General features: G+C 45.1%; 1 protein-coding gene across 1 annotated transcript; it reads left to right on the forward strand.

Annotated features, from left to right (window-relative positions):
• The first annotated feature begins 386 nt into the window (after positions 1–386).
• On the forward strand, positions 387–14,184 carry LOC112837202 (2'-5'-oligoadenylate synthase-like protein 2). The gene is made up of 6 exons (XM_073880997.1): positions 387–772; positions 6,356–6,644; positions 7,649–7,824; positions 10,495–10,736; positions 11,222–11,363; positions 13,322–14,184. The coding sequence occupies exons 1-6, from the start codon at positions 575–577 to the stop codon at positions 13,793–13,795; spliced, it is 1,521 nt and encodes a 506-aa protein (XP_073737098.1). The 5' UTR covers positions 387–574; the 3' UTR covers positions 13,796–14,184.
• The last annotated feature ends 4,549 nt before the right edge of the window (positions 14,185–18,733 follow it).

Consider the following 18,733-nt stretch of genomic DNA (forward strand, 5'->3'; position numbering starts at 1 on the left):
TGAACTTCACCTGGACCTAAGGAACAAAGCAGCAAATCAAGGGTGTGTTTCCCCTTGCTCTTAGGAAAGAAAGAGCTCTCAGTTCATTCTGGGCCTGGCTCCAGGACTTCTCCGGCTCAGCCCAAGCCCCCCACTTTCTCACCCAGGCATCAGCACCTCCTTACCCCCAGGAGTTGACACAATTCAGCTCCTGTAGGGGTTGGGGGTCTCCCCTCCAAGCAGCAGGAAATGGGGCATGGGGGTGGGGAGGCCAGCTCCAGGCCCCGGGGCGGAGGGAGGGGGTGGAAATGCTCACACTGAGAGTCTGTGAGTGATCTGCAGAGGGCGTTTGGCTCTACACTCAGCCCTGTTTCCTGACAGCCTTAAACTGAAAGAAAACTACAGTTCAACAAATTCACTTTCGGTTTCCAAAAGACGTGAGCAAGAAAGAATCGGAGGGAACAGGCTTGTGGGACTGAGGAGGGATAGAATGTGCTTCCCAGCCCTTCAGCCTCTGGAGAAAGGCTAGCCCCCCTTGCAGGGCAAGGCGGAAGCCGGGAGAATTTATCCCGAGGGGCCGCCTGGGCTGGTAGAGATGGCACTCTTTCAGGCCCTGTATGACACCCCTGCAGACAAGCTGTCTGCCTTCGTGGGGCAGAAACTTCAGCCCGAGGAGGACTGGAAGGAGGAAGTGAAGGATACCTGGCAGAGAATTGAGCATTTCTTCCGGGAACAGTGCTTCCGAGATGAGCTGGTTCTAGACCAAGAAGTCAGGGTGCTGAAGGTGGTGAAGGTGAGCACCTGGGGACTTAAGATTGAGTTTGAATCCTAACCTGTTACTTGGGGACCATGTGACCTTGGGGGAGAGTTCGTTTCATCTCTGGACTCCCCCTCTTTAATCCAGATCTGTTGTAAGGAATAGATGAGATAAACTGTGGGAAAGTGCTTTTAAACTGTAAATTATCCTACAAATCTGAAGGAGGATGATGGTGATTATTGGGGATCCAGCTGATTGCCCGGGTGACAGGTGGAATGTGAATAACAAGTCTCTTATAAAATGTATGTGTTTGTTTCTTGTTTAAGAAGACCTGTAGGGGCGCCTGGGCGGCTCAGTTGGTTAAGTATGGGACTCTTGGTTTCCGCTCAGGTCATGATCTCAGGGTCGGGAGATGGGGAGATAGAGCCGCACTGAGGCTCTACTCTCAGCACGGAGTCCTCCCTCTCCCTACCTCTCTGCCCCTCCCTCCGATCGTGCTCTCTCTCTCTCTCTCTCTCTCGTGCTCTCTCGCTCTTGCTCTAAAGGCTCCTGTTGGGGACTGTAATTGATGTTTCCTCAGGTTTACAATTCTGTTGGGGCCTGTAATTGACAATTCCTATAATTGGAGTTGGTACCACTCCCCCTACTGGCCTCCCCCTCTGGTCTCAGACTCCTTTTTGTGAGGCTTCCCTTAATTTTCATATATCTAATTTCTTAAGTAAATCAAGCTTTACCTAGGGGTGGTATTGTTAGGAGCTAATTGGACACTTAGGTTTCAGGGCCACAGTCCCCAACAAGAAAACAGGGAGCCAGGACAGCTAGAACAAAACCACGCTGGCATCCTGTTTTACAGTTTAGACAAGACCACAATAGCATCCTGTCTAACAGCCTCTGTAGGGGTGACTCTTACAAAATATCCTGAAACAAAACAATTAACCACAAAACATTGATCAATATCACAAGTTGAGACAGGTGGTCTCCAACACGGTAACAATAACCTGATAGGTAGACCGGTGCATGATCAAAGCCCTGATTGGCACACCTTAGTAGCCAATCCACAGGGGGCCCACACTCAGGATGCTCAAGATAGTTCTGCAAAAGAGTTTATTTAAAAAAAAAAAAAAACCCTGGATTGGAACAACAAAACGGCAAAGCTCTCGGTTCCCCTCCCTCACCAGGAGCTTTATTCTCCCCCAGAAGAGAGAGAGGGGCAGAAGGTGTATTGGAGCAAATTATATCAGAGAACTTCCCTAATCTGGGGAAGGAAACAGGCATCCATGTCCAGGAGGCACAGAGAAACCCCCTCAAAATATGCACCCAAGAATACTTTTTCCAGCTAGGATGTCATTCAGAATGGAAGGAGAGATAAAAAGCTTCCAGGACAAACAGAAAATGAAAGAATTTGTGATCACCAAATCAGCCCTCCAAGAAATCTTAAAAGGGATCCTTTAAGTGAAGAGAGAGCCCAAAAGTAGCATAGACCGGAAAGGAACAGACAATATACAGAAACAGTGACTTTACAGGTAATACAATGGCACTAAATTCATATCTTTCAGTAGTTACTCTGAATGTAAATGAGCTAAATGTCCCAATCAAAAAACACAGGGTATCGGATTGGATAAAAAAGTAAGACCCATCGATATGCTGTCTGCAAGAGATTCATTTTGTGTTTTTTTTAAGGTTTTATTTATTTATTTGATGGAGAGAGAGAGAGGACAAGCAGGGGGAATGGCAGGCAGAGGGAGAGGGAGAAGCAGGCTCCCCACAGAGCAGGGAGCCCAACACGGGGCTCGATTCCAGGACCCTGGGATCAAGACCTGAGCCGAAGGCAGATGCTTAACCAACTGAGCCACCCAGGTGCCCCAAGAGACTCATTTTAGACCCAAAGACGCCTCCAGATTTAAAGTGAGGAGATGGAAAACCATTTATCATACTAATGGACATCAAAAGAAAGCTGGGGTGGCAATCCTTATATCAAACAAGTTAGATTTTAAACCAAAGACTGTAATAAGAGATGAGGAAGGCTCTATAACATAATTAAAGGGTCTATCCAACAAGAAGATCTAACAATTGTAAATATTTCTGCCCTTAACCTGGGAAAAGCCAAGTGTGTAAACCAATTAACAAAATTAAAGAAATGCATTGATAATACAATAATAGTAGGGGACTTTAACACCCCACTCACTGCAATGGACAGATCATCTAAGCAGAAGATCAACAAGGAAACAAGGGCTTTGAATGCCACACTGGACCAGAGGAACTTCACAGATATATTCAGAACATTCTATCCTAAAGCAACAAAATACACATTCTTCTCAAGTGTACATGGAACATTCTCCAAAATAGATCACATACTGGGTCACAAATCAGGTCTCAACTGGTACCAAACGACTGGGATCATTCCCTGCATATTTTTGACCACAATGCTTTGAAACTGGAACTCAATCACAAGAAGAAATTTGGAAAGAACTCAAATACATGGAGGCTAAGGAGCATCCTACAAAGAATGAATGGGTCAACTAGGAAATTAAAGAATTTAAAAAATTCATGGAAACAAATGAAAATGAAAACACACCTGTTCAAAACCTTTGGGATGCAGCAAAGGCAGTCCTGAGGAAAGTATATAGCAATACAAGCCTTTCTCAAGAAACAAGAAAGTTCTCAAATACACAACCTAACCTTACACCTAAAGGAGCTGGAGAAAGAACAGCAAATAAAGCCTAAACCTAGCAGGAGAAGAGAAGTAATAAAGACCAGAGCAGAAATCGATGAAATAGAAACCAAAAGAACAGTAGAACAGATCAACGAAACTAGGAGCTGATTCTTTGGAAGGGTTAATAAGATTGATAAACCCCTAGACAGACTTATCAAAAAGAAAAGAGAAAGGACCCAGATAAATAAAATCATGAACAAAAGAGATCACAACCAACACTGAAGAAATACAAACAATTATAAGAACATCCTATGAGCAAATATATGCCAACAAATTAGGGAATCTGGAAGAAATGGATGCATTCCTAGAGACATATAAACTACCAAAACTGAAACAGGAAGAAATAGAAAACCTGAACAGATAAAGGGCTAGTATCCAAGATCTATAAAGAACCTATCAAACTCAACACCTAAAAAACAATAATCCAATCAAGAAATGGGCAGAAGTCATGAATAGACATTTCTCCAAAGAAGACATACAAATGGCCAACAGACACATGAAAAAATGCTCACCATCACTCAGCATCAGGGAGATACAAGGCTAGATACCACCTCACACCAGTCAGAATGGCTACAATTAACAAGTCAGGAAACCACAGATGTTGGCGGGGATGTGGAGAAAGGGGAACCCTCCTACACTGTTGGTGGGAATGCAAGCTGGAGCAACCCCTCTGGAAAACAGTATGGAGGTTCCTCAAAAGGTTGAAAATAGAGCTAACCCACAACCCAGCTGGCTATTTACCCCAAAGATACAAATGTAGTGATCCAAAGGGGCACCTGCACCCCAATGTTTATAGCAGCAATGTCCACATTAGCCAAACTATGGAAAGAGCCCAGATGTCCATCGACAGATGAATGGATAAAGAAGATGTGGTGTATGTATATACAATGGCATACTACTCAGCCAGCAAAAAAAAAGAAATCTTGCCATTTGCAACAATGTGGATGGAACTAGAGGGTGTTATGCTAAGCGAAATAAGTCAATCAGAGAAAGACAATTATCATATGATCTCGCTGATATGTGAAATTTAAGAAACAAAACAGGATCATAGGGGAAGAGAGGAAAAAATGAAACAAGATGAAATCAGAGAGGGAGACAAACCATAAGAGACTCTTAATCTCAGGAAACAAACTGAGGCTTGCTGGAGGGGAGGGGAATGGGGGATGGGGTAACTGGGTGATGGACATTAAGGAGGGCACATGAGGTAGTGAGCACTGGGTATTATATAAGACTGATAAATCACTAACCTCTACCTCTGAAATCAATAATACATTATATGTTAATTGAATTTAAATAAAAATAAATAAAAATTAGAAGTCACATACAGTATGATTGTATTTGTTTCAATCTTGAAATGACAGGATTATGGAAATGGAAAACAGATCAGTGGTTTCTAGGGTTTGCGGTGGTCTGGGGAGGGAGGTGGGTGTGACTCTAAAGGAGTTGAAGGAGAAAGTAGAATGGAATAGTTCTATATCTTGATTTCAGTGGTGACTATAGAAATCTACACATATGATAAAATGTCTTAGAACTACATACATTGTATCAGTGTTGATTTCCTGGCTATATATGCATAAGATGTGACCCCTGGGAGGAAACTGGATGAAGAGCCCAGCAGACCTCTCTAAACTATCTTCCTATAAATCTATAATTATTTCAAAATAAAAAACAACTTATTGTATATGGGAGAGAGGAGAAGGGCCAGCCCCCTTCCCTGCCTACTAAAGGAGACCCCCAGGTATCCTTCCTCAGAGGACATGTTCATTTCAGTGTTATTTATCCAGACAAGGAGCAGAGACAACCCCTCAGAACTGTGGGGATTTAGAGGTTGAAGGTGCTTTGCAGGCATTAGCAACAACCACTGAAATGTGTGAGTCTTTAAAAATAGCATTCCCCAGGACGGTGTCTGCCTTTCTACACTTTGGATAAAGAGGGAATAATTTCTGCTGTTCTTGTTGAGATTTCCGTTGACCAAATATTAGGAACATGTAGTTTTCTGGTTGATTCTCTGCAAGGGCATCAGCACTAAGTGGGGGAAAGGACCAGGCAAGAGGAAGATCATTTGCAAATGAACTAAGGGCAGGCAGGACTTTCCATCATCCTCAGTCCCCCTCTAATGGGGGAACTCCATCATCACCTTGTCCATGAATTTGGATGCTTATCCATGACATCTAAATTCCTTTTCCTGCTTGTTTCTTATCCAGGAGGAAAGATTTATGATGCACCTTTCAAGGCTATGGCTGGGCCCCATTCTATGAACACGTATGCTACCGATGCGCCATGTTTCCAGCATCCTTGCATATACACACATGCACACACACAATGTCCAAAAAATATATTTGTGCATACACACACAAGATGTATATACAAAATATATATGTAAAAGTATGTCTGTCTAGGCCAGAGCTGTCCAATAGAAATTTCCTAGTGATGGAAATGTTCTATACATGCACTGCCCATCGCTCTCTGTGGGTGGCTGTTGAGCACTTGAACTGAAGCTAGTATGGCTGAGAAACTGAATTTATAAATTTCATCTCATTCAAATGTAAATAACCACATGTAGCTCTTGGCTACCATATTGCACACCATGGGTTTAGGCATCAAACGTCTCTGGAATGATATATAACAAGCTGGTAACTATGGGTGCCTCTGCCGAAGGAGCTTAGGGCCTCAGGTGCAGTGGAGTTTTACATTTCATTTACATCCTTTGAATAGTTAATCATGTACTTATTTTGTCTAAATCAATGAAAAGATGAGGTCAGCAAAGTCCACCATGTATGGAGGAGACCAAGGGCTCCTTTTGGCACCTATGTAAACAGCCTAATATGGGTGCCTCTGGCTTCACCCCGACCTCAAAGCTTCAGGCTCCAAGGGAGGTGAAGCTTCAACACTAATTTCCTCCACAGGGTGGCTCCTCTGGGAAGGGAACAACATTGAACTACAGCTCCGATGTGGACTTGGTCTTGTTCTTGAGCTGTTTCCCCAGCTTCCAAGACCAGGCAAAGCACCGCAGATTGATCATCAGCTTCATCAAGAAGAGACTGACTCAGTACAGCAGGAGCCTGGCCTACAGCATCACCATGGTCCCGTGGAGAGAGACGAACAGGGTCCCCCGCTCCCTGTCCTTCCAGGTCCAGCCCAGGAAGAACAGTGAAGCCATTGGAGTGGATGTGCTCCCAGCCTATGATGCTCTGGGTAAAGACAATGATGGGTTTGGGACCAGAGAAACTAGTCAGGGGTCCTTCACCAACCCAGCCTTGGGGGAGGTTTAGGAAAGTGGAAACCAGGGAAGAAAGAGTAGAGTTCGCTTTTTTTCTGGGGGGCTGCAACTAGAACTGTATCTTGAAGTTAAGTCCTTCCATAAACTCATGTGCTGCCATGTCCCATGTTGGGGAGATAGGGGACTTCTGGATTCCCACCCAGCCTAAGGAGGACACTTGTCTCTGACCCTCTGGGAAACACCAGGGCAAGCAAGCACTTCAAGATCTTTGGGGTTAGCATTAGATTGGAATCATTTTAAAAACAGGGCTCTTAATGTCTTTTAATTTTGTCTTTAAGACTTACTGTGGGGGCACCTGGGTGGCTCAGTTGTTAAGCGTCTGCCTTCGGCTCAGGTCATGATCCCTGGGTTCTGAGATCGAGCCCTGCATTTGGCTCCCTTGCCTGCGGGAAGCCTGCTTCTCCATCTCCCTCTGCCCCTGCTTGTGTTCCCTCTCTCTCTGTCAAGTAAATAAAATCTTTAACAAAAAAAAAAAAAAAAAAGACTTACTGTGATCTTGGGTAAGGTATCTAACACCTCTAAGACTCAATGTACCAACCTGTTAAATGGGATAATATCAGGTTGAACCATAGGAAATTGACAATATTTGACCATGTTTGATCCACAAAAATGGCACTCCTTATGGTTCCATGTAATTTTACCTACTCCATGGAGCTGTTCTAAGGATTTCATGAGCTTAGCCTACTGCCTGCCACATGGTACGTCTTTGGCCAATGCCAGTTATTTAAAATCTCTGTGACTTTTGAGGGGGCTACCAAACCCCATAAGCTTCCACCTGTTTTGATATAAAACGGGAAAAGGAATGCAGTAGTGAGGACTGCCTGAGATAATTTATGAGGCCTCTACACCTAGCAGTTTTTTCCCAACTTCTTCTCCTCAGAGGGTGGATTTTCTTAAACCAGGTCCTTTTCTCTCCTAGGGCATTTTTGCCCGGACTCTAAACCATCACCAGAAATCTATGAAAACTTAATAACCAGTCATGCCACGCCTGGAGAGTTCTCGCCAAGCTTCACAGAGTTGCAGAGGCACTTTGTGAAAAGTCGACCTGTTAAGCTAAAGGACCTCCTGCGGCTGGTGAAGCACTGGTACCTGCAGGTGCGGGGCTGGGAGCCGGGCTGGTGGGAGCAGGGCTGGCGGGAGCGGGGCTGCGGAGCTGGGAAGTGCCGGGCTGGGAGGTGCAGGGACAAGAGAGAGGGTGGGCGCATGCTAACATTTTCTTTTTAAGATTTTATTTATTTATTAGAGAGAGAGGGACAGAGAGATCATGAGCCATGTGAGGGGCAAGAGGGAGAAGCAGACTCCCCGCTGAGCAGGGAGCCCGATGCGGGACTCAGTCCCAGGACCCTGGGATCATGACCTGAGCCAGAGGCAGACGCTTAACCAACTGAGCCACCCAGGTGTCCCTCCTTTTATACATAGAGAGAGAGAAAGTGCCTGCTTGGGGCGGCTGGGGGCAGGGAGAATCTTAAGCAGACTCCCAGCCGAATGAGGAGTCCAAGGCAGGGCTCTATCTCACAACCCTGAGATCATGACCTGAGCCAAGATCGAGTCAGATGTGTAAGGTACTGGGCCACCTCAGGTGCCCCACCAATGTGATTTTCCACAGACTTCAGACCTCAGGCATTTAATATAACAGCAATGAGTAGAAAGCTACTGTTTATTGAGCATTAATTGTCTTCCATGATCTATACTGAGTGCTCTGCATATTTTTTCTCCGTCTTTCCAACAGCTCTGTAATGTAGGTATCATACATTAGCCCCATTTCGGGGATGAGAAAACTGAGGCTCAAGGGCTAAAGGTGGGCTGAGATTTGAACACAAAGGTGCCCAGCTGTGGGCTCTTAATCAACAAGGCTAGTTTTTAGAATAATAATTTATTTCATAATAATCACTTTTTCTGGTTATTTGAATATTACATTGGGCTCGTGAAAAATTCAAGTAATGAAAAAAAGTATAAAAAAGAAGGTAAAATTCACATGAAATGCCTGAAATGACACCAAAAACATTTTTGGAGACTATGCCTTCATTCCTCTCTTTGTGTTCCCACTGCTCATGCCCACCCTTTGCCCACCCTGTAGTCCACCCTTTGCAAAAATGCAAAGTACTATGCAAGTACTATGATTTCCAAAATGAGACCTTTGGAATTGAACTTTGGGGAGTTAACCTGTTAACATATTTTGCATCTTTTTCCATTGGGACTTTTGTCTTCTTATCAGTTTTAAGACCTTTTTGTAAATCATGTAGATATTTACTATTATTTCTCATGTGTTACAAATGTTTTCGCCAATAGATCACTCCTCTACGGACCTTAATTATAGTATCTCTGACAACATAATTATTTCTAATGTTTAAAATACACAAAGCGGTGGTAGCTTAGTCAGTTGAGGGGCAGCCTCCTGATTTCAGCTCAGGTCATGGGTCTTGGGTCCTGGGATCCAGCCCCCAGTCAAGCGCCATGCTCAGCGGGGAGTCTGCTGGAGGACTCTCTCTCTCTCCCCCTCTTCCTCTGCCCCGCCCCATGCTCACTCAATCTCTCTCTCTCTCTGTCTGTCTAAAATGAATAAATAAATCTTTAAATAAAATAAAATACCCAAAGAGGGGCAGATGGCTGGCTCAGTTGAAGGAGTGTGAGACTCTTGATCTTGGGGTCGTGCATTCAAGCCCCACATTGGGTGTAGAGATTACTTAAAAACACACACACAAATAGGTCTGACTTTTCTAGGTTGTGGGTTTTCTATCTTGCTCACAGTGTGTGGGTGGTCTTTTAATTTTTTTCTACTGTGTTTCATATATCCTTTCACTCCATTTGTAAAATATTTTGGTATTTGGTGAGACAGTAGGATCACCCTTATTTTCTTCTAGATGGTGGACAAATTGTGCCAGCATCATTTGTTGGATTATGCATTTTTTTCCCATCTTCCATCACCCTTGTCAGTCTTTGTTAAGTTTTTGTATCTACTGGGAACTAGTTCTGGGCTAGCCATTCTGTTACACTTGGCTATTGTTTATTCTGACACCAAAAACATACTGTTTTTGTGACAACTGCTTTATAAGACATATCCGAGAAAACAAATACCAACCTCTCTATTTTTACTTCTCACAATTTTCTTGGATTTCCTAAGCATTTACTACCGAATTTGAATCTTAAGATCATTTTTCTCCCACTAAAAAACTGGTGGGACTCAAATTGTAACTGCAATAAATTTCTAAATTAATTTTTGAAGAACTGAAAATTTCACACATTACTCTTTCTCCATCTTTCCATTTGTTCTGATTTTGTGTTATGTTTTCAGTGTGTCTGTGTGTTTTTGTTTTCTTTAATTAGAGCCTATATTCACTATATTGCATTGCCTCCCCCATTGCAACTCAAAAACATAGATTGATGAGGCCCAGAAGGTCCATGAGAGGCTTCAATTTGAAATTTTGATGGCTGCAGGATGTAATCCATCTAGAGACCAAGCTCCTAGACCCATTTCAAATTTCATGGATGTGCTACATAACCCAGATATAAAATGGAGTTGACAAAGTAGTTCTTTTCTTTATTATTTTTATTTATTTATTTTAAAGCAAGTGCTTCACCTAACAGGGGGCTTGAACTCACAACCCTGAAGTCAAGAGTCCCATGTTCTATCAATTGAGCCAGCCAGGCGTTCCCTAAATTGACAAAGTATTACTGGGATCTGGAAACAGAGAAACCTGGAAATTCTCAATTTCCAGGATAGCATCTCATATTTATTCTCTCCCCCCTTTCCCCCCAACCCCGCAGTACTTGAAACGTAAATATCAAAACAAAGCATTGCCCCCAAAATATGCTCTGGAGCTACTGACCATCTATGCCTGGGAAATAAGTACAGACAAAAGCAACAATTTCAACCTGGGTGAAGGGTTTAGAGCTGTGATGGAACTCCTCATAGATTATGAAAACATCTGCATATATTGGACCAAGTACTATGATTTCCAAAATGAGACTGTCAGAATCTATCTCAAACAACAGTTGAAGGAACGCAGGTGAGTGTGTTGGGTGCATTATTTTCAGCGGCGAGGAACAGAAAACCCAACTCATACAGTTTTTTAAACAAGGGGAATTTATTGGCTTTTGGAACTGAGAAGTCCAAGGATAAATGAAGCTTCAGGTATGGTGTGATCCAGATGTTTGCTATTTCATCAGGGTCCCATCCTGTGAAATTGCTCAGCCCTGCCCTTCCCTGGGTTTTGCCTTTGAATTCAGACTAACATGACTACATCAGTTCCAGTCTCATCTGCACTCATCCCTTCCACTACAACAGGGAGAGTACCTTTGCCCTAGCCTTCTAAAGAGAATCCCCGAGATTCACTCTGTTTGGGTCAACTTGGGTTACACCTCTTATCATGAACCAAGAGGTTTGGTTGCAAGAAGGCCTCCCTACACAGAGGCATGCACAGTCCCATAGACTTGAAGGACAGACACCAGAGTCCTAAGTGTGTTGGAGATCCACTCCCTTTCTCTCTCCCAGGCCAGTTATCCTGGACCCAGCTGATCCTACCAACAACCTGGGAAGTAAAAAGGGATGGGACCTGGTGGCCAGAGAGGCTGTTCACTGCCTGAGGCAGGCCTGCTGCTGGACTGAAGACCCCAGCCAGGGCTGGCATGTACAGGTACAATCACCCCCACCCCTCAGTCATGACTCAGTGCTGACCTTACTTCAGCACACACACACATACACACACACACACACACACACACACACACACACACACCGGTGAATCCCCTCAACTTCTGGCCACAGCACCTCTAAGACCCCAGGACAGGTTAACATCTCCCTCCATGGAGATGTCCCAGCCAACCAGGTGTGCAAGTCTTCCCCTTCTGCTCTAAGAATCTGGGCCTCAGTTCTTTCATCCGTAAAATGGGCAGTCAGTTTCTGCCCTGCTCTGTAACCATTAGAGAGATATAACAAAGAATTCATCACATACATATACCCTGTGGGGTTACATTTTCCCTATTATAGGTTGTTGAAAGCTCAACTTCTTGCTGTCCAAAAAAGAGATTTAAGAGGTACCTAGCTGGCTCAGTCAAAGAGCATGCGACTCTTGCTCTTGGGGTTGTGGGTTCAAGCCCTGTGTTGGGTGTAGAGATTACTGAAAAAACTTAAGAATAAGCTTTATTTAAAAAGTGAGAGAAAGAGATTTAATAGATGCATCCAGAAATAATCAGTAAGGAGCATTGGATTCCACTGCAGACAGCAACATCACTTGTGTGGCCCCACTGTGCACGGCTTTCCCCGACATGACCATGGGAGTCCTGGGTCTGAACACTACATAGGAATCCAGAGTTCAAAGACCAGGATGTTGCTATCAGCTCAACTAAGAGGGATCTCATTTCCCTAACCTGCTACTCCCAGAGAAATCTTGTTGCCACTCCCACATTTCATAGCCTGCAGGGAAATCCTGAGGCTTGCCTCAAAGGCAGATCTGCAGCAGCTCCAGCAAGGTGGATGACTCATGCATGGAAAGGCCCCGCCACCCAGCCCTGGCCCATTGACTGGCATGTCCAGCAGACCAGGAGGCTCCCGCGAGGCAAGATTCACTGAACAGTCTTCCAACTCTTGCTAAGAACCTTCCCCAGTCACCTTTTTTAATATTATTGTTTTGTGAAAAAGTAACACGCATGTTCAGCAAAGAATAAAAAATCAAACTGTTGGAAAGAACACACAACTAAAGTAGGTTGCCCTCCAAATCCTGACCCCCAGGCTTGCGGTATGACCTTCTCCCCAACACCCACTGATCAATGTCCTGCTTCTATCTATCCTCCTTCTGGGGATAGATACGCCACCCACACACTAGCACATTCCTGTCTAACTCGTTTGCCTTTTTACTTTTATTTACTTAAGTGAGTAGGCTATTTGGGTTACTCAATTAAATTATCAGAAAGACAATTCCATATCCACACCTATAGACCTAAAAGGGCGTGACCATATAACATAAAGTCCAAACCAGGATATTTTTGAGCATGAAATGGGGTGATGCTCATTATGCCAGGACAAGGGGCGCACATGTGGACTGCCCTAGATATCAAGTCACCCTGGATTAACAGCTATATCATGATCCAATGGAGGAAAGTACCTTCTCTTTTAGGATCACTGCCCCACTGAAAGATTTTTAGGCTGCTTCCAGACTTTGGCTATTACATGAATATCCTTGACCATACGTCCCTGTGACTCCATCTGTTGAATGATTTAACCTAGAACAGCCCTATGATGTACCTATGGAGTAGGTGCTAACGTTATCCCCCCGTGACAGATCGGGACTCATTAAAACATTTTCACATAGGAGGAGTGGTTATTTCAAGAACTGTTGCCAGTTGTTAACTCTGATCAGGGTGAGTCAGAAGGCAAGTCAGGTGAGTCAGGTGACCCAACGGTAAGCCTAGGATGACCAAATGTTCTGCTCTGCCTGGCACAGTTCCAGTTTATGCCTGTTGGCTGAGGTAATTATCGATAGCACCTTTTCCTACCCTAAGTGTCTTGGTAGGCAATAGATTATATCGTCACTAGGCAGAAAGGGGAGGCTTTGGAGACAACAGCCATGACCATGCGACATCCTTATCCTTCCAGCCAGCAAGAGATGTCCAGGTGACGGTGAAAAAGGCAGGAGAGAAGGCCTGGATATTCTCAGTGAACCCCTACAGTCCCATCTGGAAGATGAAAGCCGAGATCAGGAGGACATGGGGTTTCAGCGGGCAACAGCGTCTCTCCTTCCAGGAGCCAGGAGGGGAGCGGCATCTGCTCAGCAGTCAGAAGACATTAGCATATTATGGGATCTTCTCTAAGGTGAGCGTCCGGGTGCTGGAGACTTTCCCTCCTGAGATCCAGGTCTTCGTGAAGGACTTTAGTGGTCATAGCAAGCCTTATGCCATCCACCCTGAGGACTCCATCCGTGGCTTGAAAGAGAAGATTGAGGAAGGTGGAGGACCTTACATGGAGGATCAGGTACTGCAGTTCCAGAATCGGATACTATGGAATCACCGCAGCCTCTCAGACCTGCAAATCAAAGACTGTGACACCATCATACTCATGAAGAGAAGCTGAGTAAGGAAAGGGTTAAGGTATAGGCAGGGAGAGATAGGGGGTCCCTGGCTAGGCTCTGAGACTATTCCTGGCAGGCAGAAGCACTAAGACAGAGTGAACAAGGGTTAAGGGAACAGACCACCTGGCCTGGGATGGTCGGCAGTATTTTTCTTTGGCGGCTACAGTATCACAGAAAATGACCAAACCTCAAAGAAGTCAGTCATTAAGGGTGTTATCAATAGTCCATGCTCAAACCAAGATGGCACAAGAAACTCAAGGTCATAAGTTTCCCAGTCAGTTCTCAATAAAAAACCAGCCTACAAGCCCTCAGTGGCAACCCCATCGGGACCCCTCCCACTCCCGAGAGCTTTTCCTGTACCCTTGCTTAATAAAACTATCACTTTACTCACCCTCCTTTGTCCGCGAGATTCATTCTTCGACTCTGTGAGACAAGAACCTAGCTCTCCTGTTTCAAAGCCACAGGTCCCCAGGAGTGCCCATGGTCAGGCTGCACATGATGTAGACTTCTATGGCTCTGTTCCCCCACCCACCCCTTCCCCACCCAGACCGCTGTGATTTTCGGAAGCATAAATATGAATGCCCCCTTCCCTGCGTGAAGTCCTCCAATGGCTCCTATTACCTGTAGAATAAAGTTCAAGTTCTTTTGCTTGGCATTCAAGGTCTTTGACAACTGAGCCCTTGCTTACTTCTCAGTCTCTCCCCATCACTCTCAAAACACACCAGATGTGCCAAAACTCTTGCAGGCCCAGAGCACTAGAATGCCGGATCGTGACACTGTGACCTACTCAACTATCCCTTTCCCTCGTGTTTCCATCTGTCAACACTCAAAGCCCTAAGTCATTATTCTCCGAGTATGGACCCCAGACCTGCAGAATCAGCACATCACCTGGGAACATCTTAGAAATGAAAATTCTCAACAACTATCCCAGATTTACCTGAGTCAGGTTCTCTGGTGGTGGGGCTCAGCAATCTGTGTCTTAACAAGCCTTCCAAGTAATTCTGGTGCATGCTCAAGTTTGAGAACCATTGCTAGAAGCCCCATACAGCCAACTGCATCATTTCCTGCCCCTACACCCAATTCAAACTTCCGTGAAAGCACTTGGGACCCTCATTGTGTTCCTTTGTTGGATTATCGGTCTCCCTGGTCTAATGAGACTTGACAAGTGCCTTCTTCCTTTGTCCCCGTGGTCTAGAATGCTACCTGCCTTGTGCACATGTTCAGCACATGCTTGCTGAGGAAATGAATGAACCAGAGAATGACTTTGAATTCTTCCCTATTGTCTTTGTGAGGGTCTCGGTCCAATGCTATTTTGGAGACCACATGGTTTGGGATGACCCCTGCTATGTCTCATTCTTTGATTGCCCACACTCACCCATATACACCCCATGCTGTAGTGGGTACAGCAGGCTATGCTCCGACCCAAAAGCATCACTCATCTGTCCAAACCGAATTGGACCAAGAGCGATCAGCTGACCAAGCGTAGACTCCATCTATTGGTTTTACTTAGCCTATCAGATTTTGAGCCCTGGGGGGTGGGACCAAGTACAGCAGTTCCCGGTATAGTTAAATGAGGGTGAATGTCTAAGCAGAAATGCGGTCGGAAGAGAGCAGCCCAAGCTCAAGTGTACATATAAGTAAAAAGACCTCCCCCCGCACAGAGAATGGAGCCACGCAAAGCAAGAGAGAATCAGAAGCGCTCACACAGCCCCAGGGAGAGACGCTGCAAGGTGCTGTTACACCTGCCTGCTTTTTAAAAAATCAAATTCCCCTATATCCTTTCATCAACCTAAATTGAATGAACACCTACTCATTGAGTGAATGTGAGTAGGTGGGGTATATTTTTTTTTGCCCCAAAAGCCTTGACTAAGATCTGCTTCTGCAACTCAATAAAATTATTTTTTTTCTATTCCTCAGTAAATTAATAATTCCGTGCATCTGCATGGCATTGACACCAAGAGTCTCTATCCACACGATGTCATTGGATTCCTGTCCTCACAGCTGCCCAGAAACTTAGGGGGAAGAGTAGGAATGACGCCCTCTCTCCCTTTTTACAGATGAGAATACTGAGGCTTAGAGGTATTCTACACTGCGCCCTTCCCAGTCTTTCCTTCCTGTCTCACTTAAGGACAATTCCATCCCTGCAGTTGTCAAGACCAAAGCCTCGGAGTGGTCCTTGAGTCCAGTCTTGTCCTCACATCGTATTCTATCCATTAGCAAGACCTGTTTGTATTCACAATAGAAGCAGTGAAATGATGTGATGTCTAGGATTCACGCTTAAATAACACGGGAGAGGAGATGTGGATGTGAGTATAATTGAAAGATTGTCTGCAGTTTTGTTGCAGGATTGCTGGGTTCTTGTCTCACCGAGTTGAAGAATGAATCTCACGGACACAAAAGGTTGAAGTGAAGTGACAGTTTAAGTGAAGGTGAGAGCAGGAACGGAAAGAAAAAGTTCTCAGAAGTGAGAGAACTTCTGAGAGGGGTGAGAAGGGGTCCCACACCGGTTGCCACTGAGGGTTTTTAGGGCTGGTCTTTTATTGAAAACTTGACCAGGAAGCTTGTGGCCTTGAGATTCTTGGGCCGTCTTGGGTTGAGCAAGGACTATTGATAACACCCTTCATGACTTATTTCTTTGAGATCTGGTCATTTTCTGTGATTACACGGTAGCGGCCAAAGAAACTTACTCGCTAACATCCGGGGCCAGGTGGTCTGCTCGGTTCCCTTACCTCTGGTTCACCTTGTCTTAGAGCTTCTGCCTGCCAGGAATAGTCTCAGAGCCTAGTCAGGGACTCCCTGTCTCTCCCTACCTAGACCTTAACCACTTCCTTACTCAGTTTGATAATTGTGGAGGCTGTGTGATGGTCCACAGAGGTTCCTTTTATCATTCCACTTTTGTTATGTTTGAAATTTTCCATGATAAAAAAATTAAATCATACAACTTCTCCCCACCTGCACCACTACCATCCTGATCCAAGCTGCCAGATCTCCTGTTGGGACTGGTTTTTTTTTGTTTTTTTTTTTAAGATTTTGTTTATTTATTTGAGAGAGAGAGCATGAGGGGGGGGGGGGGGGGGGGCGGAGGGCGAGGGAGAAGCAGGGTCCCCACTGAACAGGGTGCCTGACATGGGGCTCGAGCCCAGGACTCCGAGATCATAACCTGAGCTGAAGGCAGATGCTTCACCAACTGAGCCACGCAGGTGCCCCCTGTTGGGACTATTGCAGTAGCTTCTTAACTGAGCTCCTGCTCCCCTCGCACCTCCACCGCCAACCTCTGCTTTTAATCTAAACTCCGCCCCCCCCCCCATCCCACAGCCAGTGTGATCTCATTAAAATGAAAGTCAGGCCATTTCACTCCTCTGCTTGAAACTCTCCAATGGCTCCCCATTTCATTCAGAGTAAAAGTCAGTCTTAATTAAGGGTCTTCAAGATCCTACACTATTTGCCCCCCAACGTGTTACCATTTAAACCTCATCTCCTCACACTCTTTCCCTTTGGTCATCCCATTCCAGCCATGCTGTTATTCCTCAAACCCACCAGGCAACCCTGACGCCACAGGCAGGACCTTTGCACTTGCTGCTCCTTCTGCCATGAATTATCGTCTTCCCTCTGGCATACACAAGGCTCACTTCGCCTCCTTCATGTCTTTGCTCAAATATCTCCTTTTCAGGCCTTTCTAACCACCTTATTTGAGACTGAACATCTAAATAATCCTACACACACACGCACACGTGCGCACACACATACACACCACATATCTTAACCTCTTGCCCTGCTTTATTTTTTCTGCTTAGCACTTCTCACCATCTTATTTACTACAATTTGACTTATCCTGTTTATGGTCTGTCTCCACCGTCAGAATGTAAGGCCTCTGCAGGCAGGGATTTTTGTCTATTTGCTGCTGTATCCCCAGCACCTGCCTGGCACATAGTAGCTACTCAATAAATACTTGTTGAATGAATGAATGATGGCACTTTAATATTCAACCCCTGCCCACCTGTCCAGGCACATCTCACCTCTCTCCTCCTTACCTTCTGTGCCGATGCATATTTGACAACGGAATCCCTGGGCACACACCAAGATCATTCAAACTTCTACTCTGCCTGTGGTCGGCCCTCCTCTTCCTCCTGGCCAGATCCTCAGTCTTTTAAGGCTCACACTGGACTCTCAGAGTCTCTTGTCTGTCTCCTCTACTGTTCTGAGAGACCCTTGGGATAGGAACCACGTCTAATTTTGTCTTTTTAACACATTGGCACCTAGCGGGTGCTCAATAGGTATTTAATGAATGAATAATAGTATTTGCATTTATTGAGGGCTTTCTGTGCTCAGTGTTCTCATGCTTAATCTGGACAAGACCCTATGGGGTAGGGTATCATTACTAACCCCATTTTTATGGATAAATTATGGGAGGGTCAGAGAAGTTAAGAGTGTGGCAAAGGGCAGACTGGAATTGAAAGTCTGTTCTAGGGATGCCTGGGTGGCTCAGTCGGTGAAGCGCCTGCCTTCGGCTCAGGTCATGATCCCAGGGTCCTGGGATCGAGTCCCGCATCGGGCTCCTTGCTGAGCAAGGAGCCTGCTTCTCCCTCTGCCTGCCTCTGTCTCTCTCTCTCTGATAAATAAATAAAATCTTTAAAAAAAAAAAAAAAAGAAAGAAAGAAAGTCTGTTCTACGGGACTCGGGACTCTTGGCTTCCCTCTTCTCAACTTTATCGACCGTGGGCAAGTCCCCGTCTTTCTGAGCCTCAGTTTCATATGACAAAGTGGGGTGACTGGTTTGATGAATACCATCCCACTCTGACCTACTGGGAGCGTCGCCTCCTCTAGGGCCAAACTCAAGCCAATTTCAGTTTCCAGACGTCATCAAAGGAAAACTAAAGCTGAGAATCGAAACTGATAGCAAAAAGATTAAGCTGGGAGCCAAGCTTGTTAAGGTGGCTCCAG

The sequence above is a fragment of the Callorhinus ursinus genome, unplaced genomic scaffold (genome assembly GCF_003265705.2).
Source record: "Callorhinus ursinus isolate GAN/ISIS: 27379988/994484 unplaced genomic scaffold, GSC_fseal_2.0 scaffold41, whole genome shotgun sequence".
NCBI lineage: Eukaryota > Metazoa > Chordata > Mammalia > Carnivora > Otariidae > Callorhinus > Callorhinus ursinus.

Coding starts and splice junctions, on each gene's coding strand:
- LOC112837202 (XM_073880997.1), top strand. CDS start 575: ATGGCACTCTTTCAGGCCCTGTATGACACCCCTGCAGACAAGCTGTCT. Junction 6,645..7,648: donor CCCAGCCTATGATGCTCTGG/GTAAAGACAATG, acceptor TTTCTCTCCTAG/GGCATTTTTGCCCGGACTCT. Junction 11,364..13,321: donor GCCAGGGCTGGCATGTACAG/GTACAATCACCC, acceptor TTATCCTTCCAG/CCAGCAAGAGATGTCCAGGT.